This window comes from Mixophyes fleayi, chromosome 11, assembly GCF_038048845.1.
Source record: "Mixophyes fleayi isolate aMixFle1 chromosome 11, aMixFle1.hap1, whole genome shotgun sequence".
In the NCBI taxonomy this organism is placed as follows: Eukaryota; Metazoa; Chordata; class Amphibia; order Anura; family Limnodynastidae; genus Mixophyes; species Mixophyes fleayi.
Window position 1 is genome coordinate 53,168,501 of NC_134412.1, and position 19,821 is coordinate 53,188,321.

General features: G+C 41.0%; 1 protein-coding gene across 1 annotated transcript in view; it reads right to left on the reverse strand.

The window, feature by feature from the left end:
- Positions 1 to 940: 940 nt before the first annotated feature.
- TREH (trehalase) overlaps positions 941 to 19,821 on the reverse strand; it is a 63,703-nt gene continuing 44,822 nt past the window's right edge. The window contains exons 13-15 of the mRNA XM_075190735.1: positions 13,636 to 13,748; positions 5,411 to 5,464; positions 941 to 1,744 (exon numbers count right to left, since the gene is read on the reverse strand). Of these exons, the coding sequence (XP_075046836.1) occupies positions 1,604 to 1,744; positions 5,411 to 5,464; positions 13,636 to 13,748 (308 nt within the window). The 3' untranslated portion in view covers positions 941 to 1,603. The remainder of the gene's footprint in view (positions 1,745 to 5,410; positions 5,465 to 13,635; positions 13,749 to 19,821) is intronic.

Genomic DNA, 19,821 nt, shown 5'->3' on the forward strand with positions numbered 1-19,821 from the left:
AACGGAGTACCCGGAGGAAACCCACTCAAACACGGGGAGAACATACAAACTCCACACAGATAAGATCATGGTCGGGAATTGAACTCATGACTCCAGCGATGTGAGGCAGAAGTGCTAACCAGTTAGCCACTGAGCTGCCCCTTATTTCAATGTAGTCTAGAAACCCCTTCAATAAATATATCTCTGTTGTAAACTCCCCACTTTTGGCCTCTGTGGATGCCAGGGAATAAATGAGCTGCACATGAGCATAACTCCCCCGTCCACTGGCCCAGTTAAACCTAATCCTGATTTGTTTGCACAGTACAATCTACCCCCTTACTAGATTAGGCTACCTAACCAAAACTCCACCAGGATTGGTGCACTATTTAAACTGCTTATTTGAATTTATAACAGGAGTGGAGACAGGCTTTAGGTCTATTTAAAGAGCACATGCTTCTGCACATCTCTTATCTGGACAGATCTTACTGCTCTTGTTGGGCTGATCAGTGGATGATGCTTGGTAATTAGCTCATGGAAGTCTGCGTGGACTTTGCCAATCACCAAAAGCAGGAGAATATTGATCTTGAATCCTACCTTGCGGGCAGAGGAATGAACAATGTGGACCGATAAATGAGACAGATCTCCACGAAAGACTGTGACTATAGCCCCTTTAGGGTAGGGCTGAGAAGAAGGTCTTGTGCTTTGAACTCCTTGGTTGTTGACATATATATTGTATTCCTGTGTAATTTGTATAAGCTTCTGATACGTGAAAGGTTCTGTGTGAAAATATTTTTAATTAGAGTCTTAGAAGTAATAGTTATTGAGGAGAAGCATTTGTTTCATAATAATATTATTATAGATAATACAGAGACGATTTAACCAAGATTTTTAATCAGTTTTATTTTTCAAAGAGTTAAATAAAGTTATTGAATTGAGAAAACAAACAAGTAATGTTATGTGTCAATGCAGCTGTGTAATATTCAAAATGATAAAAGAGATAGGACAGTAGATAGTTTCAATTTGCAAACAATGCCCCATTTGTATTTACTCTGCCAAGTTCATAAAAGTTACTCCATACATTATTTTAGAAAATACATAATTTTCCTTCTTAATCCATTTGTATCCAGAAGATATGCATTTGTAAACTAAATATTTCCAGTGGCATAAACTTGGCTTGTCATAGTAAACCTAAGATACATGGCAGCCATATACTTCCCTGATCTGTTTACTCTCTGTCACCATTGTAAAGAGAGGAAAAGGGTCATGCTGTAATGACCTGTGACCATCCACAATTGAATTACAGTGTCAAGACGGCTCAGTAATCCCTATTAAAATTGCCTGGTCTGAATACATGCGTAGTTATGAAAACAGAGCATGCAGCAAGAACAATTTAGTTGATAGAATTATCAGGTTAGGACAATAGGACCAAGTAGAATAGGAGGAATGACTACACACTAAGAAATACAGTAACACACAGATTGATTAAAAAAATAAAAGTACGCAAATATAATGAGGTTAACACTAGGTGGGCAAATTAGAGAAAACAGATGGATCAGTCAGAATGAAAGTTAACTGAGGGGAGACGTAAATAGATTTAGAGTTAATAAGGTAAATAGAATAGGGTTTATACCCATAAAGTAATAATTAATATGGGCAGTGTGAAAACAGTCCAAGTGAATGAGGTGCAGATGGCAGAGTTAGACAGCTGGGATCCATAGCGGTGCAACAACTGCATAATAACTCCATTACTCCATCCAAAGCCCAGCTGTGGAGAAAACACAGTATGGTGTAAGAGTTAGTACCAAAATCTTATTGGTGGATTATGGTATGAGAAGAGTCAATGCAGGTTACAGTAGACAATCAATGAAATAATGCTATATTCAGGGCTGTATTTATCATATAAGTCAACTAGGCACATGCATCGAACAGCAATGTTGAGTGGGTATCATATAACTGATTTTATTTTAGTTGTGATTAGTTTTCATTTGTTTCCACTTTGGTCTTCACCAAACATTTTGTTTTCAGTAGAATGAATGAAGGATGGATGAAATGACCACTTCCTATGATTCAGAGTGCCTTAAAATGAGATTATACATAAAAAATAATGAGATATTTTAACATTCACGAGTATGCGTATACAAATTCACATCTCCTAACAGATAATCAACAATGAATGTACCCTTACTGTTGACCTACATTACACCCATTGTTTTCTGTAATCTACCATCTACATACTTTTATTCCTTCTTTGTTCTTCATTTTGGCTAATCATACCCACACGCAATGTAATGTTTTTATAACCTAACCACTGAACAATGAATCAATGTGTAATTTAGCCAGAAATATAAAATGTGAAATTGCACAGATCCAGTTGTTCAGATGCTAAGTTTATCACACAGACTAGGACTGGTCAGATTGGTAACCAATTTGCCCCTCACACATAGCACATAGCTCTCTTTTGTGTTTGGGTGATGATCGTACACACATAGGAATAGTGTTCACCTGCCAACTGCATTTGTGGCAAGAAATGGTTGATAGCTGCTTGGATTTTAAATCATTGGTGTTTAATGGAGCCCCAACACGCTTAGGTCAAAATCAGCCAAATTGTGAAAAAGAAATCGGCAAGTGAGGTGCCAGCTTTGACAAAGGGGAACTTCTTCCAAGTCATACTGATGACTTCACAAACTCTCCAGTGGCCTTCTCTGATTTTTTGGTTTCCCTGTTCAAATCCAATTGGACCTTGATTGCATAGAAAGATTGCTGAGGTGAAAGCACAACCAACCTAATCAATTGCACACGTGTTATCAGCTATTCTGTAGTAACAAAGTAGTACAAATCTATCACCTCTGAAAGCTCTTACTTATATTTAAAATTACAGGGCCTGATTCATTAAGGAAATTAAAGCAAATACAAACAGTAAGTTTGCACTTTGGCAAAACCATGTTGCATTGGAGGGGGAGGTAAATTTAAAATGTGGGGACAGATTTACAGTTGGAGTAGGATATGTCCTAGATCAACTTTACATTTCAGTGTACAAATAAGTTAATACATATTTGTGTGCTAGATGAAAAAACATCCAATATTTAACTTATGTGCAAAATAATAAACTAATTTGCACTGCTTGGATTGTATCAGGTTTTGTCCATTAAAAAACTTGCTCCACTTTCCTTAATGACTCAAGCTCACTGAGTGCAATGTGCGTTTGTCTAAAAATGCACATGAACCAGGTGTATGTATGCCCGAATTCAACAAGAAGCAGATGTGAAGATATGTGTGATGATGAATACGGGTGCAGGTCTGCTCTGCTCTACTAGACAAGACACTGCAGGATACGTCCAATACATATGTGGAAAATAAAATCACAAAAGAACGATAAAAAACCCAAAACTATTCAATTAATGTCACCTGTTAATAATATAGGCATTAATGATAAAACATTAAAAAAAAATTAAAAAAGTTTTTTTTTTTTTTATTAAATACATTTATTAGTATGTTTTGAATGTCTGCTATACATAAAATAATTTTTTTTCAGTTGCTCCTGATTGTAAACACATGTAATAACATGAATACACAATCATTATCACTAGTAATCTAGACTAGACTTGTAGCTGGAGCAAGAGATATGGCTGAAAAACAAGTACCTGAGAGATGCTCAGAGCTTGAATTGGACGCTGCTGCATGTGCTTGAGATTGGTACGCCCTTACTGTACATTGACTATGGGCAAATGCTCCTTCCCTGCCCTGTTCCCTCCCTGAAATCATAGGCTGTAGTAAGTTTCCTTTGCGCTAGAAGATGAAATTACCGTGGCTGCATTCTGTGACGTATGGGCATGAGCAGAGTGATTTTGCGGCTTGTATTCACAAAATCACTGTTTAAGTTCTTAATGAATCAGACTCATTGATTGCCTAAATTGCAAGTTGCAGGAGGTTGTGAATGTGTTCATTCTGTGACGTTCATTAGACTAAAGGTGCCCAAACCTGTGCAACTCGCTGTTCACAAGAAGAATAATCCTATGTGTACTTGTCCCATTATGTAAATGTAATCGCTACTGCTGCCAATTATCGGACTAAAGAAAAATTACAACTGTTTAATGTGAACACATTAAATAACCAAAACCCAAGGAACAGAAAGTATTCTAATAATTTCTCTGAACTATTCAGTTTGTCTGAGGTGTTTATAGTAATGTGGTTATGCTCAAGTGTATGGGCAAGATAACTGATGTTACTGGATATACAGGAACAATTCTAAAGTTATGATCATTCTGTTTATTTATTAAAGTAACATAATGATATAAATATAAGGTAATGATACAAAATGCAGTAAATTACACTGAGTTCTGCTGGGTTAAACAATCTTGCTAACTGTTAAACATGGCTGACGAGCAGCAGATCTGTAAGAAATTTTGCCATACACTGGAAGGGCCAAATTGTAATGAACATTTATCCAAATACTACTATATTCAGTTCACATTGATCTGTTGGAAATTTGATTTCCTCTTATTTGGGATTGTAATGGTAAATTCATTGGATTTCCATTTAAATTTGCAAAATCTTATAATGTAATCTTACAGTTACTTTTTCAGTGTTGTGAGCAGTATTTGTAGTGTCAGGACAGGAATGAAAGGGCATGATTCCAGAACTCCACAGTTGTCATTGACAATAAGGGGGGGTCAAACGATGGCAGATCGCACAACTGTCAGCCTTACCATAATATTTATAAACATCATGTTGTGACATGACATGGAAATATAAAAATTCAAAAGCAACCACAATTTTGTTTCATTAGTTAGTAGTTGTTTTTACTGGAATATCTGGTACAAAAAAAGTTGAGTATGTTGGCTTAGCTCGTGCTAGCTATGTCCCTTTCAGGTTGTGTTCATTCCCTTATGTACACAGTTCACAGTTTAAATTATGTGGTTGGAACAGTATCTGTATACTAAACCAGAGCAATACCTATCTGAACGGAAGGAATAATAAGGAAGCCCAGAGTTTTTATAGAAAAACTGATACTAGATCTATGGCCTTATAAGTCAATGGTGCTCGTTCTTCTCAAAATCAATGGCAGTAGTATATTATCCCAGCCATTAAGAAAGAGTTATCCACCTGTCTACTTATTGTATTTTGTTTTCAAATTTTCATCCAATGTGAAAATAAGCTGTCATCAGGTTTACATTACTCATCCACTGACCCAACCATACTAAGTGTAACAGGTTGGGAATGTCACCAGCTTACAAATGTGAATTTTATTTTCTATTCATTAAAACTGTTCTGCAGCAGGTCTCATGGCCAAGACATAGGTTAGTAGCACTAAAACAGACTTCCGAGGTAATGGATTCAAACTAACTGGCTGACTTTGAAGGTTCAGTCTGCATGAAAAGAGAAAAACCAAACAATCCAGCAAGCATAGAGCTACTCCACCCAAGGGTCTTACCTGTACTTCATATTCCCCTCCTCCACCTGGTTTGCCTTCACCTTCAACATCATACTATAGAGAAACAAATATATCTACAGTTAGAAAAAACACAGAACACCGTGGAGGTCATTTATAATATGCACAAGATGCACATAGCAAACAATTTTGGTCTGAAAAGTTTTCATGCCTATCTAGACTGCTTAGTGCATTACTTTCCTTTCTTTGGAGACATCTCAGCAACTATATCAGTCCCCAGGTTTGTTGCAGGCGGACAAAAATAATTCTGTTTTACTCACATTGGAACATTGGCACCATTGGTGGAACTAGTGTCTGCAGCAACTACAAAACAAGATCTAATTTTCTACAAGGGTTTGCAAAGCAAGATGCAGTCCACATTTACAGAGAAGTACCCTCTGTCAACCCAACTGTTACTATTGGCCAGTGCATACTTTGCAAATCTGACAACTTGGCTCACAAACCAATATGCTTTTGCAGAAAACTACTTCAGGTGACTGCACAAATAGAGGCACTCAAAGCCACTAGTGTATTTTGCACAGAAACTAGAGATGCTCACTGACCCCCGTGTTTTGGTTTTGGATCTGGATTACCGTCGTGTTTTGGTTTTGGTTTTGGTCTTGCCAAACCGTCATTGCGTGTTTTGGTTTTGGTTTTGGTTTTGTTTTGCCATTTTGTTTAAAAATCAATGTTTTTGGGCCTAAAATAACCAAATTTAGTGCTCCACCTGTTTCTTGGATAAGTAATGTAATTGTAAAGCTAATAAATTATCCAAAAAAACTGTTTAATTCCTGGTAGGCCTTCATTAATTCGACACACAAACCAGATTGTCTTCCTCTCAATCTATGAATATTGGCAATGCAGCCATCGTCTTTGGATGTATATTACACCCTACACTTATACTTAAATATGTAAAGAAATGGACAAAGGCAGTTTGATTTCTGTCTCTCTAGGCCCCCCTCCACTTGTATAAAATACCAAAAAATTCAGCCATTATAGACTGTGCCATATTAATTGAAATGGAGAAAGCCAGTTTGGTTTCTGTCTCTCTAGGCCCCCCTCCACTTGTATAAAATACCCAAAAATTCAGCCGTTATAGACTGTACAATATTAAGAGAAATGGACAAAGACAGTTTGGGATAACTCTGTGTATGACACCCTACCCTTAAGGAGAAATTGCCCAAACAGCAGCCTTTCAAGACGGTACGTGGTATGGAAATGACCCAAGTCCTTTTCCTCTTTGGGGGTAGATTGCACTCTACACTTCAATAGAAAGTTTTAAAAAGATGTTATCGTTGTCATCTGGAGCTTCAGCCTCACCCTCATCAGTGTGTACGTCATCATCACAGACTATCAATTCATCGCCGCTTGAATCTGCCATTAGAGAACAGTCAGTGCTTGGATGTCTTGGATGGTGAAGGCCTTCCTCGTGGAAGATGTAGTTCATTTTTATAAACATCATTTTCTCCACATTTTTGGGAAGTAACCTTCTACGGCGATCACTGACTAAGTTCTCTGCTGTGCTGAACACTCGTTCAGAGTACACACTGGAGGGTGGGCAGCATAAGTATTGCAAAGCAAGTTTGTACATGGGTTTCCAAATTCCCTGCTTTTCTTCCTAGTAAGGAAAGGGACTGTCTGACATTCCCATATCAATTACCTCTTGAAAATAATCCTCCACCATCCTTTGCATGTTAATACTCATATTGGATGGAGTTATGGGCAAGGTCACACCTTTTTTAGACAAATCCTTAAAACCAGCCCAGATGTTAAACTGTTCTGGTCTGCCCTCTGTGTCTTCCCTGCTTCTTTTTTGAAAATTCAATTTTTTACGAGCAGCAGCTGCTTGAGAAACTGAAGGAGGACACGTCGGCAAGCCAACGCCCAGTTCAGTGGACAACTTGCTGAACAATAGCTCCTTGCAAAAGTTCACATCTCGTTTATTTTGAAGCAAAGACTCAATGTAGGTCTTAAACCTTGGATCAAGCACTATGGCCAAAACGTACTGATCCGAGTTCAAGATCTTAATAACTCAAGGATCATAGTGAAGCGAATTAAGTACTTGATCGACATGGCCAACATACTTTGCGGAATTGCTTGCTTTCATCTCCTCCTTCAGTTTCTCAAGCTGATTTTCCAATCGTCTAATTAAAGGAATAACTTGGCTCAAACTAGCACAATTTGCACTCACTTCACAGGTCACAACTTCAAATGGTTTCAGCACCTTGCACAGCACTGAAAGGATTCCCCACTGTGCAAGAGTGAAATACATGCCCCCTCCTTTTCTAATGTCATGGCTTGTGCAATACGCTTGGATGGCTTTGCGCTTTTCCTCCATCCTCTGCAGCATGTACAGGGTGGAATTCCACCTAGTTACCACCTCTTGCTTAAGTTGGTGGCAGGGCAAGTTAAACTGTTCTTGGAGCTGCTGAAATCTCCTACATGCTGTGGCAGAATGCCTGAAATGGCCTAAAATCTTACGGGCCACCGAAAGCATCTCCTGCACCTCACGTTTATTCTTAGGAAGCTCTGCGCCACCAAGTTGATGGTGTGAGCAAACCAGAGTATGTGCTGGAAATCACCCAGCTGTAATGCTCGCACTATATTGTTGGCGTTCTCAGAAATGACATATCCTGGGGAGAGTCCAAGTGGTATAAGCCATGTATCAGTCACATCTCTTTGCGTAACAAATTGTCAGCTGTATGCCTGTTAGTGAAGCCAGTAATACAAAGAGTGGCCTGCCTGTGAAAAAATGTTGCTTAGTGGTGTACATGCTGCTGCTGTTCCTGCTGGTGAAGGTGAATGACCAACCCAGTGGGCTGTCACAGTCATATAGTCTTTGGTTTGACCACTTATACTTGTCCACATATCTGTGGTTAAGTTGACAGTGGGCAGAATGGCATTTTTCAGCGCAATCTCTACATTTGTACACACTTTTTGGTAGAGTTGTGGAATAGCTTTACGGGAAAAATGTTGTCGCAATGGAATTCTGCAAAGCGGACACAAAACCTCAATTAACTGTGAAAAACCAGCTGCGTTTATTGTGGATATTGGATGCAGATCTAACACTAACATGCCAGCCATGGCGTCTGTGATTCGCTTGGCGACTGGGTGACTGCTGTCATATTTGCTTCCCCTAGCAAATGATTATTTCACAGTTAATTGTTGAAATGTAGGACTGCTCCTTTTCTTGGCCTTCCTCTGGGCTGACGATTCACCCCCAGCAGCAGCAACAGCAGCAGCAGTGGGACTAACGCTTTCTTCAGAGGAATCAATAATAGTGCAGGAGTCATCCAGCCTTAATAAGTGGGATGTAGGGCTAACTCCGAGCGCTACTGAGGATATTGATGAGGATGGTGTGGTGGGTGTATTTTGTAGCCGTCGGGATGTTGGTGAGCGGAGGGTCCTAGCTGATGATGGAGTGCTTGTAATTTTTTTGGAAGAACTTTCAGCTTTTCCCAACACTTTGCCATGAACTCTCGTCGAATGGCGTAACATAGACGAGCTTCCAAGATGGTTAAGGTCCCTCCCTCGACTGACTGTGGCTTGACATACACTGCAAATGGCTATACAGTTGTTGTCTGGATTAGGGTAGAAATAATTCCACACATAAGAAGTGGATTTTTTGTTTTTATGGCCTGGCATGACAATGGTTTTTTTCTTGTCACGTGCCAGAACTGCTGCCACTGGTGCAGGATTGACACAAACAACCTCATCCTCATCAACATCCTCATTAGCGCCCTCGTCGCCTACACAAATCTCCCCCTCATCCTCTTCTATTTCCAAAGTGGCATCCTCAATTTGTGTATCACCGGCTACACTCGGGCTGTTCAGGGCCAGGCACACATCAGCAGAACTGCTGAAAGGACCCCTCTTTATGGGTACACTAACAGAATGCTCACGATTAGACATCCCACTGTTGGATTGGCTCTCCACAAGGATTGGTGTCATTTGTGATTCAGAGCAAACATTATCCTCTACTGCCATACTGTTATCTTGCAGCTCGGCTTTGACGCGTAACAGTAGTTGTGCACCACTTGTAGGCTCGGTAACATTTTTTGATCTGCCACTAATAGACGAAGGTGAATGCCTCATTCTCTCTTTGCCACTGCGTGTGTAGAATGCCATGTTGGCAATTTTTTTTTAATCGGCACTTAACTTTTCCTCAATTACACTTCTTTTTCGCTTCAACACGGTAAACTTTTTTTTGGTGTGTGTTTTTTTGACTGATTTCAAAAGACTGTGTAGTTTGACATCGCCTTTCCCAGATGACGTACTGGGAACACTACCATCAGGACTGGTGACAGAACCCGGTTGCTGATTCTGCTCATATGTGGACTGCTTTGAATCCATTATGAGCCCAAAGCACTTGTAGTGCTACAAATTGTTTTAGATACTGCTGACAAACAGGACTTTTGACAGCCAGAAATATTAATGCAAAAGAATGGGGGACACCCCAAAAGCACTTGGGAGTGCTAAATATTATTTTTTGAGACTGCTGACAAACAGGACTTTTGACAGCCAGAAATATTAATGCAAAAGAATGGGGGACACCCCAAAAGCACTTGGAGTGCCAGAAACCCTCCTCTATCCTCATCTCACTGCTGTAACAACTGGTATTAAGATTACAATGGTATTGCATACAAACAATAATGTGTCCAAATACTGATCTGTCCCTGCACTGATCTAGCCAGTGTGACCTAACCCTGCTCTCTCCCTCTGTCAAATGGCGATGGATTGCTGTGGAGGCGGGTATTTATGCTTTTCAAATCTCACGAGAACCGAGCTCAGAAATACGAATACGTCACGATGACATTTTGCCTCGATTTAGAATCCGAATGGGCGGGAGAGTACCGAGCGTGCTCGGCTTGGTACTCGGATAGGCTAAATTCGGATGAATTCGGATCTCGGGGAACCGAGCCAGCCCATCTCTAACAGAAACCCAGTAGTTTTGCATGTCATAAATGACCTCTAGTGAATTTTGCACAATCAAAGGACACGTGGTCACCATCTAAGGTTAGAGGAGAGGAAATTTCACAACCAGCAAAGGAAGGGGTTCTTTACAGTAAGGGCAGTCAAGATATGGAATTCATTGCCAGGGAAGGTTGTGATGGCAGATTCAATAGATATGTTTAAGAAAGGGTTAAACAAATTTTTAGCGGAAAGGTGTATCCAGGGATACGACCATTAATTAAAATGTAGGATATTAGTGGAAATAGGGTAAAAATAGGACTGCAATATTGAGTCTGGGGGGATTTTCACAATTGAAACAGATTGGCGGTTGCTTACTCTGGATCGATTTCAAATATAAGTGCATGATCGCAGGAGATCCAAAATAGGTTGAACTTGATGGACTGGTGTCTTTTTTCAACCTCAACAACTATGTTACTATGTTAAATGCAGTAAAATAAATGAGTCAACATTATCACTGATCATTAAATCACTATTACTGCACATTTAATATATCAATTTTTTTATGTCATCATCATTGTTTATTTCTAAGACACCTCAAAACTATGCAGCGCCAGACAGAGTTACAAATCATCCAAAATACAATCCCATGAGAGCTTGCAGTCTAGAGTGGGCAATGTTGAGACTAGTGGGGCGTGAGACTAGCTGGTAGATCAAGGAGAGGAAGTAGTACCAGGTGGGGGTAGTATAGGCTATACTGAAGAGGTTGGTTTTGCGAGAGCGCATGAAAGATTGAATGTTGGGAGATGATCAGGTGGGGTAGAGGGTAGAGGTGTAGGTCAGAGGCAGATCAAAGAGTGCAAGAGGGAATTTATCTTATAATAAAGTCAGATATGTATGAAGGGGTAGGAGTTAGTGAGGGCTTTGAAGGTAAGGGTAACTAACTTGAATTGAATTTTGGAGGAAATGAGGATTCTCAGAGTGATGCAGAGGCGAGAGAGGAAAATCAGTCTTTCCACTACATTTAGGAGAATTGTAGAGGTAAAAGATGAGGAGAAGACCAGTTAGTAGGAGGTTGGAGTAGTCAAAGGTTGGCAAAGCCATGAGGGAAGCAGGAGTATGTGGTGAGAGAAGGCAGAGAATTGAGTTTATGGTGGCAATAGGTGACTGGTGTTGGCTAACTGGATGGATATAAGGGATCAAAAGCAGCTTTTCTTGGTGAGAGAGGTCGATATTATAAGAAGACTGGATGTTTGTAATGGAGGAAGTCTGTGTCAGAGAGAGGTTTACTTCATTTGCAATTGGTGATACGAATATCCACTCTGTTTTGTAGTTGGAGAAATGTATTTATAGCATAATAGTATAATTTACCATTATTATGCTTGTCTCTTTTACTGTTTTGTGCCTTAATGTGCACCATGTATAGGATCTGCACGGATTTGCATAGATTATGCATAGGTTGTAATATGAAATTGGATTGAAGGTAATTTTATCACGTAGTATAATGAATTTTTGAGTTTTTTGGTGCACAGGACACAGATAGGCAAAGCGACCTGTTTGAGGTTACAAGGTGTTGACACTGGGAGTGGCAAGTCTCCTAATTTAATATTTATAACCTTGGCACTCTTAGCAGCTGGGGTACTCATTCTTTCTCATAACTCTCATATTGTGATTAGCTCAGGTATTTGTGGTGACAAAGGTCTTATTGCTTTTCCGTGTGCACACTTGTGGACATTGGGCCCATTATCAGTATGTGGCGATAAGGCTGGCTTTTTATCTCCGCATACGTGGCAATGAAAAAAAACACTCAGACCCGCAATATTCAGTTGCCTCTGCGATACTGGCCCAGAGTAGTAAGGGTTAACTTAACTGCTTTGTTGAGACTGTTTGAGAGGACATGCATATACAGAACCTAGTAGAATTGAAAGCTCAGACTTGGCTTTCAGTTCCACTAACAAAAATAATGATAAAGAATAATTGTAAAATATATACATAAAAAATAAAAATATTCAAAAAGTATTTACTATAGAAAAATTGCTTTATTCAAAATATCATGTACCGCCCAATGCTTGCCATATCAGTTGCAGAATCCGGCAATTCTATAGTTTGTGGTGACCACTTGATGTATATGGTGAAACCTTATTGCCGGTGAAAAAGGTTTTTCATCCTTTTATAAATATGTCCCTGTTTGTGTGCACCTTGATGGATTCACATCGAAAATTCAACTATATGCCATGACTAGAACACAACTAGAAATTAAGCCTGTTTGCAACTTGCAAGCATTGTGGGAGAGAGTGGAGAAGTTGGGAGGGAATGAGATTGACGGGACCAGTTGAAGAGAAAGAGGAGTGTGAAGACCTTGTCTTCAGTAACAGAAGAGAAAGAATTGAGGTTAGGTAGGTGAGTAGGAGGGAAGAGGGGTCTATTAATACATTACAGTGCCATCTCCCAACAATATACTATATTTAATCACAGTTAAAGAACAGAACACCCTGCTACTCACACTCATGCACAACACCCAATTTTTTGCACGCTTAATAAAGATGTCACTGACTGCAGTTGACAAAATTTGCTTTGAGTGCAAAAGCAAAAACACTTTAGATTTTAGAAGAATGACATATATTGTTTTTTGTGGGTTGCTACTACACTGCTGCTCACGCTCAAACATAACACCTATATTTTTGCACGGTTAATAAAGAGGTCACTGAGACTGCCCCCACTAAATTTAAAATTACTTAGACTAGAGAAGAGAAAATATTTTAAAATAAATAATTGTTTTTGGAGGATGCTGTAAAGAGGTCATAAAAATTGACCCTCACAAGATTTCTTCTTTCATTAGATAAACTGTGAATTTTTAAATTAAATACATCTAATTGTTTTTTGGGGTGTGCTGCACATGGTCATACAGCAACAGCATCCTGTTTTTCCCCACTAAATAGAATTAGAAAGAAATAATAGTTCAGAATGATGTCCCACTAAATAGAAATACTAGTTCAGAATGATGTCTATATATAGTACTATGTAATATACTATACTATACATATACAGAGTAGTCAGTACTCTATCTAAACGCTCTGACAAATTGACATTCGATAGCTATAAGCAATGTCCCCCCAGTAATTCCAAAACAATATTAATTATAGTCAATTTAATAATATTATTAATGTCAATTATTATTATAAAGATTCATTCAATCAGTATTAAAAGACTAGAACTACCAAATATAACATATTTTAATTCAATAACCACAACCTCTGCTCCTACTCTATTGACTCTCCTCAGTCAGAAAACCCACCGTTCCTAAATTGATGACTTACCTTTTCAAACATGGCTTTGTATTTCTTGTAGGCATCATAATTGACTTTGACCCACTTTTGGGCTAATTTGAATGCAATTTCCTGTGCTTTGGTAGACTGTGTCTGGGCCAACCCTGCAAGTGGCAAAACAGGTGTTAAATATGTTATGTGGCCCTTACTGTAAATTTTAATATTAGAGTTCAGAGAGGAATTCCGTATCCATATAGAGCTCAGGCCTCTGAGATGACTTTTCAAATACTTATAACTTTAAGTAGGGCATATCTCCCAACAGTCGTTATTTAGAAGGGACAGTCAAGTTGATTTGACTGTTTGTCCTAACTCCCAGAAAGTTGGGAGTATGTCTGACTGGTGTGTATGGCATTTTACAGGTGACTTTAGGGGGGAGTTGGGAGCAACCTAGCAAATGCTAGACATACCACCAAGGGATGTGGAACACCTTTTTATGTTTACACTGCCTTTTACGGCTGTGCAAAGCTTGGAGGTATAGTAGAGGATACATTATTTTTAGAATATAAAGTAATTAAAGACACACACACACACAGACACACACACACACACACACACACACACACACACACACACACACATATACACACATAAATGCTTAACAAAATTGCAAGTACAGAAATGCCTTGAGAATTAAGTTGAGGGATACCATGTCATGACTACAGATGGGTTATGTTTAAGAATTGTTGTGTAGTATTATTATTATTATTATTATTAATTTTTATTTATAGGGCGCCACTAGGTGTTCGCGGCGCCGTACAGGGACAGACAAGATTACAATACGAGGTGAGACAGCACAGAATAGTAAACAATAATCACAGTAACTCAGTGAGCTCAAGGCACAGCTAGAGGGGAGGGAAGAGGGGAAGGTCAGCCAGCAACGGCACTTAGGAGGGAGGGCACAGATGAGAGGGAGACCCCCAGGGGGAAGAGAAGGGAAGAGGGTCCTCGAGGAGGAAGGCAGGGTAGCTGGCGAGCAGAGTTAAAAGTGGTGAAGACAGGAGGAGAGAAAGCCCTGCTCAAAGGAGCATACAATCTAAGGGGAGGGGTGGACTGACAGAGAACACAGGGGAGAGATGGAGGATAGGGATAGGGGAAGGGGAATGGAGGGGAAGAGTCAGAAGAAAAGGTAGGAAGTTAAGTGGGAGACTGGAAGGCTTTAAGAAAAAGGTGGGTTTTTAAACACCGTTTGAAACTGGACAGATTGGGGGAAGTTCTGATGGAGGGAGGGAGTTTGTTCCAGTGGAGGGGGGCTGCGCGGGCGAAGCCTTGGATATGCGCGTGGGAGGAGGTGATCAGGGGGGAAGAGAGGCGACGGTCATTGGCCGATCGGAGAGGGCGGGATGGAGCATGAATAGAGAGGAGGGAGGAGATGTAGGGTGCAGTGGAGTTGGCGAGGGCCTTGTATGTGAGAGTGAGGAGCTTGAACAGGATTCTGTAGGGTAGGGGGAGCCAGTGAAGGGATTGGTAGAGGGGGGAGACAGAAGAGGAGCGGCGAGAGAGGAAAATAAGCCTAGCGGCAGCATTAATTACATATCGAAGGGGAGCGAGGTAGGACCAAAGTATGGGAGTCCAAAGGTGGACCATGGGCCAGAACAGCGTCAGGAACGGAGTTGGAGCAGCAAATGGAAGCCAGAGGCGTGGAGGCCGGAGAGCACGTGGAGCCGGATCAGCACTTGGAAGAGACGTGGAGGCCAGAGGAACACGTGGAGCCAGATGGAAGAGACGTGGAGCCGGAGCATCACCTGGAAGCAGGAGCCGGAGGAACACGTGGGGCCGGATTGGTGCTTAGAAGATACGTGGAGGCCGGAGGTCAGAGAGCTGGAGCGTCACCTGGAAGCAGGAGCCAGAGGAACACGTGGAGCCAGGGCATCACCTGCAGCAGGAGCCGGAGGAACACGTGGAGCGGCACTTGGAAGTGTGTTGGCCGGAGGTAGATGACTTCAGACGGAACGAGGAGCAGCGGTCGGCGTCGGGGACAGAGGGGCTGGAACGGTTCCAGGCAAGTAGGAAACAGCAGACCCCATTAGAGTTAAGACCAGGAGTAGGGCACGGCCAGGTGTGGAAGGCAGAAGTTTCCTGGGTGGAGCGGAGAATACCCGGGTGGAAGTCGGGTAGGGCCCCAAGCCACAGCCTAGAGTGGGGGAGGCAGCTGGAGAGGGGTGGACAACTTCGCGGGTAGCATTTGCCATAGGCGCCAGAGTAGCAGCCGGCGTCAAAGAGGCATCACCGGGGGTGAAAAGCGGGGCCCAGAGGAGGATCCAGCAGGGCTCCAACGGAGAGCAGGTGAGACACGTCTGTATCTAAGTCAATGGGCTAGATTTACTAAGCTGCGGGTTTGAAAAAGTGGGGATGTTGCCTATAGCAACCAATCAGATTCTAGCTATCATTTTGTAGAAGGTACTAAATGAATGAAAGCTAGAATCTGATTGGTTGCTATAGGCAACATCCCCACTTTTTCAAACCCGCAGCTTAGTAAATCTAGCCCAATGTGTTTATTTTAATTGAAATAATGCTATCTCTTTTCCTCTACTTGCTCTTGGAGGTGATTCTTGTGAATCCTGGCCTCAGAAATTGAGACTGTGCTGTCCAGAGAAAGACAAGAGGCTGTACAGAGGTGAGAGAATTGGCACAGCTGACAGGCTCTTCTGTCACTCCAGCATCTGAGAATGAGTGGTGGGAGCTGTGCCCTTTAATCACCTTGAATCATGTGAGCCTGGCAAGTAAGCCAGAGAACCTCAGTGCAGGGGTGTGAATAGCAAACTTTTGGAAGGGTCCACAAGTACTACCAAGGGGGGATAAAAGGGTGGGGTGAGGCTGGAGACCTAAATGAGGTTGTGTGCAGAAATATGGAGAACCAGGGAAGGATGGGGAGATTAAGTGAGAAACAGTCGTTTTAAACTATTTTTCTTAGATCTGTTAAACTAGAACATGTGGCTATAAAATCACAAAACACAAATAAAATATTTTTACAAAAGAGAAGTATGTTATGAGCATATTGAGAATGATTTTAATGCTGCAGCAGTCAATATATTTAAAATACTGTACACACTATGAAAAATAATGACAGTCATATACTGGCAAACAAACACACTAGCAAAGAAGACAGAACCTGTCAGGCATATAGAGACATTAAGACATTAATGTGTCATTAGCACACACCACCCACTCTTTTTGTACAACTTCACCAGGACCCTCTACTACTGAAACTATATATAGAACTGCAGGAAAAGTTATATAATCATTAAAAAAATAACCAACTGACTGAGCTGAACTGCAGTGTCTAGCTGACTGAGTGGCCATTTATTAACCTATAATCAATGATCGAAGTGGAAATTTATTTATGGAAAATGAAATGGAAATTAGGGATGTGCACCGGCCACTTTTGGTGTCTCGTGTTTTGTGTTTTGGATTCGGATTTGCTTGAGGTTTTGGGTTTGGATTTGTTTTGCAAAACACCTGACGAAAGGTTTTGGTTCGGATTTAAGGTTTTGGATTCGGATTTATTTTGAAAAAAACATAAAAAGTGTTAAAATCAAGTTTTTTGGTTTATTTTCACTCCTACGCTATTATTAACCTCAATAACATTCAATAACAATCATTTCCACTAATTCCCAGTCTATTCTGAACACCTCACACTTCACAATATTGTTTTTAGTCCAAAACGTTTCACCGAGGTACCGGGGCCACAATACCTCCGCCTTCAAATGGTCTGAATTCCACTGCACAGCTGCCTGCTCCTGCAGCATATACAGGGTGTAGTTCGAGCGTGTCAATACCTCTTGTTTTTGACGATGACAGGTCATTTTCATTAATTTATGATTTGGCAGCAACAGTCAACGTTGTTTAATATCTGATATGCCTCTATCTGGACTGCATAGTGGAGTGGCCCGGGAACCCAATTTGGTACCGGGGCCACAATACCTCCTCCAACTTTCAAGTGTAGTGTTTATAATTTATAAAAACTACAGTAGTTATAGCACGTCAATAACTCTTGTTTTAGACGACCATGGTACAGAGCATTCATCATTGAGATCCCATCAAGTATGTGAAAGACAGACAGCGTCGAAGTGTTATTTGTTGACTTTGTTAACCAAAAAATTGTCCCTGTTGCAAATATTCGTGCAATGAAGAGTGACTTTTTCATTTCCAGGCATGACGATGGGCTTTTTCATCCCCTGGACATCAGCTGTTTGCCCCCCTGGTGCCTCATTTACAATAACCACATCACCATCCTCATCATCAAGTTCCTCCACAGCGCCAGCTACATCAATATCCTCCTCCCGGTGTACAACATTGACACCTTGATTATCCAAATCTGGATCTACACTGTGGGTGATCCTTCCAACATATGCAGAGGGTTTGCTGCAAATGCTGGATGGAGTCACCTCTTCCCGTACAGTGATGGGAAGGTCAGGCTTCACAACCACCAACACCCTTGGACTCGCCTTGGGGATTTGTGATGTCATCTGTTTAGAAGGCAGAGTTCTTTGCTGTTTTGTTGTTGTTGCTGACAGCATAACTCTCTTAAATTTTTTGTAGGGGGGGGAGGAGGAGGGCTTAGATCCTTGGGTGAAGCTGGACCACTAGTCATGAACACGGGCCAGGGCCTAAGCCGTTCCTTGCCACTACGTGTCGTAAATGGCATATTGCCAACTTTACGTTTCTCCTCAGATGATTTTAAGTTTCTCTTTTAGCTATTTTTTGAGAACTTGGGCTTTTTGGATTTTACATACCCTGTACTAGGAGATTGGGCATCGGGCTTGCCAGACGACGTTGATGGCATTTTCATCGTCTATGTCATGACTAGTGGCAGCAGCTTCAGCATTAGGAGGAAGTGGGTCTTGGTCTTTCCCTACTTTATCCTCCAAATTTTTGTTTTCCATTATATGTAGCACAAGAGAGCGTACCCCTAAGCCACACACACTCGGCAAAGCCTTTAAAAATTATATGCGGCACAGGAGAGTACCACTAGACTTATACTGCTGAATCAGTGAACTTTGTAATATAGCAGTACCACTGGACTTATACTGCTGAATCAGTGAACTTTGTAATATAGCAGTACCAATGGATTTATACTGCAGAATCAGTGAACTTTGTAATATAGCAGTACCACTGGACTTATACTGCTGAATCAGTGAACTTTGTAATATAGCAGTACCACTGGAATTATACTGCTGAATCAGTGAACTTTGTAATATAGCAGTACCAATGGACTTATACTGCAGAATCAGTGAACTTTGTAATATTGCAGTACCACTGGACTTATACTGCTGAATCAGTGATCTTTGTAATATTGCAGTACCACTGGACTTATACTGCTGAATCAGTGAACTTTGTAATATAGCAGTACCAATGGACTTATACTGCAGAATCAGTGAACTTTGTAATATTGCAGTACCACTGGACTTATACTGCTGAATCAGTGAACTTTGTAATATAGCAGTACCACTGGACTTATACTGCTGAATCAGTGAACTTTGTAATATTGCAGTACCAATGGACTTATACTGCAGAATCAGTGAACTTTGTAATATTGCAGTACCAATGGACTTATACTGCAGGATTGTTTTTGGATATTTTTTTTTAATTTCTTTTTTTTATAATTATTATTATTTATTTTTTTTTATAACTTTTTTTTAAATTTTTTATAATTTGGGAATAATGGGGAAATAACAATGCCCTTAGAAGGACAGAGCACAGGACACAGCACCACTGGACTGAACAGGACACAGCACAGGACCCAGCAGCACCACTGAACTCAGAAGGACAGAGCACAGGACACAGCACCACTGGACTGAGCAGATCACGGCACAGCACAGCACAGCACAGAACTGAACAGCACAGCACAGCACAGCACAGCACGAGATATAGCAGGACAGAGGACCACCTAACACAACCTCCCTCTACCCTGATCAATGCCCGGGTGAAGATGGTGGCGGCTAGCGGGGAATTTATAGAATACGAGTATCGCGAGATCCGACAGCGGGATTATGACTCAGAGCCTCGGTTTTAGTTTTGTAATTGGCGGGAATACCTGGATCTCTCTCGGATCCGGCTCGGATCGGCAATGTTCGGGTGGGCTCGAATTTCAGATATCCGAGCCCGCTCATCTCTAACGGAAATGTAAAGGAATTTAATAGTTTTCCAATTACAGCAGTGGGAGAAGTGGCGATATAG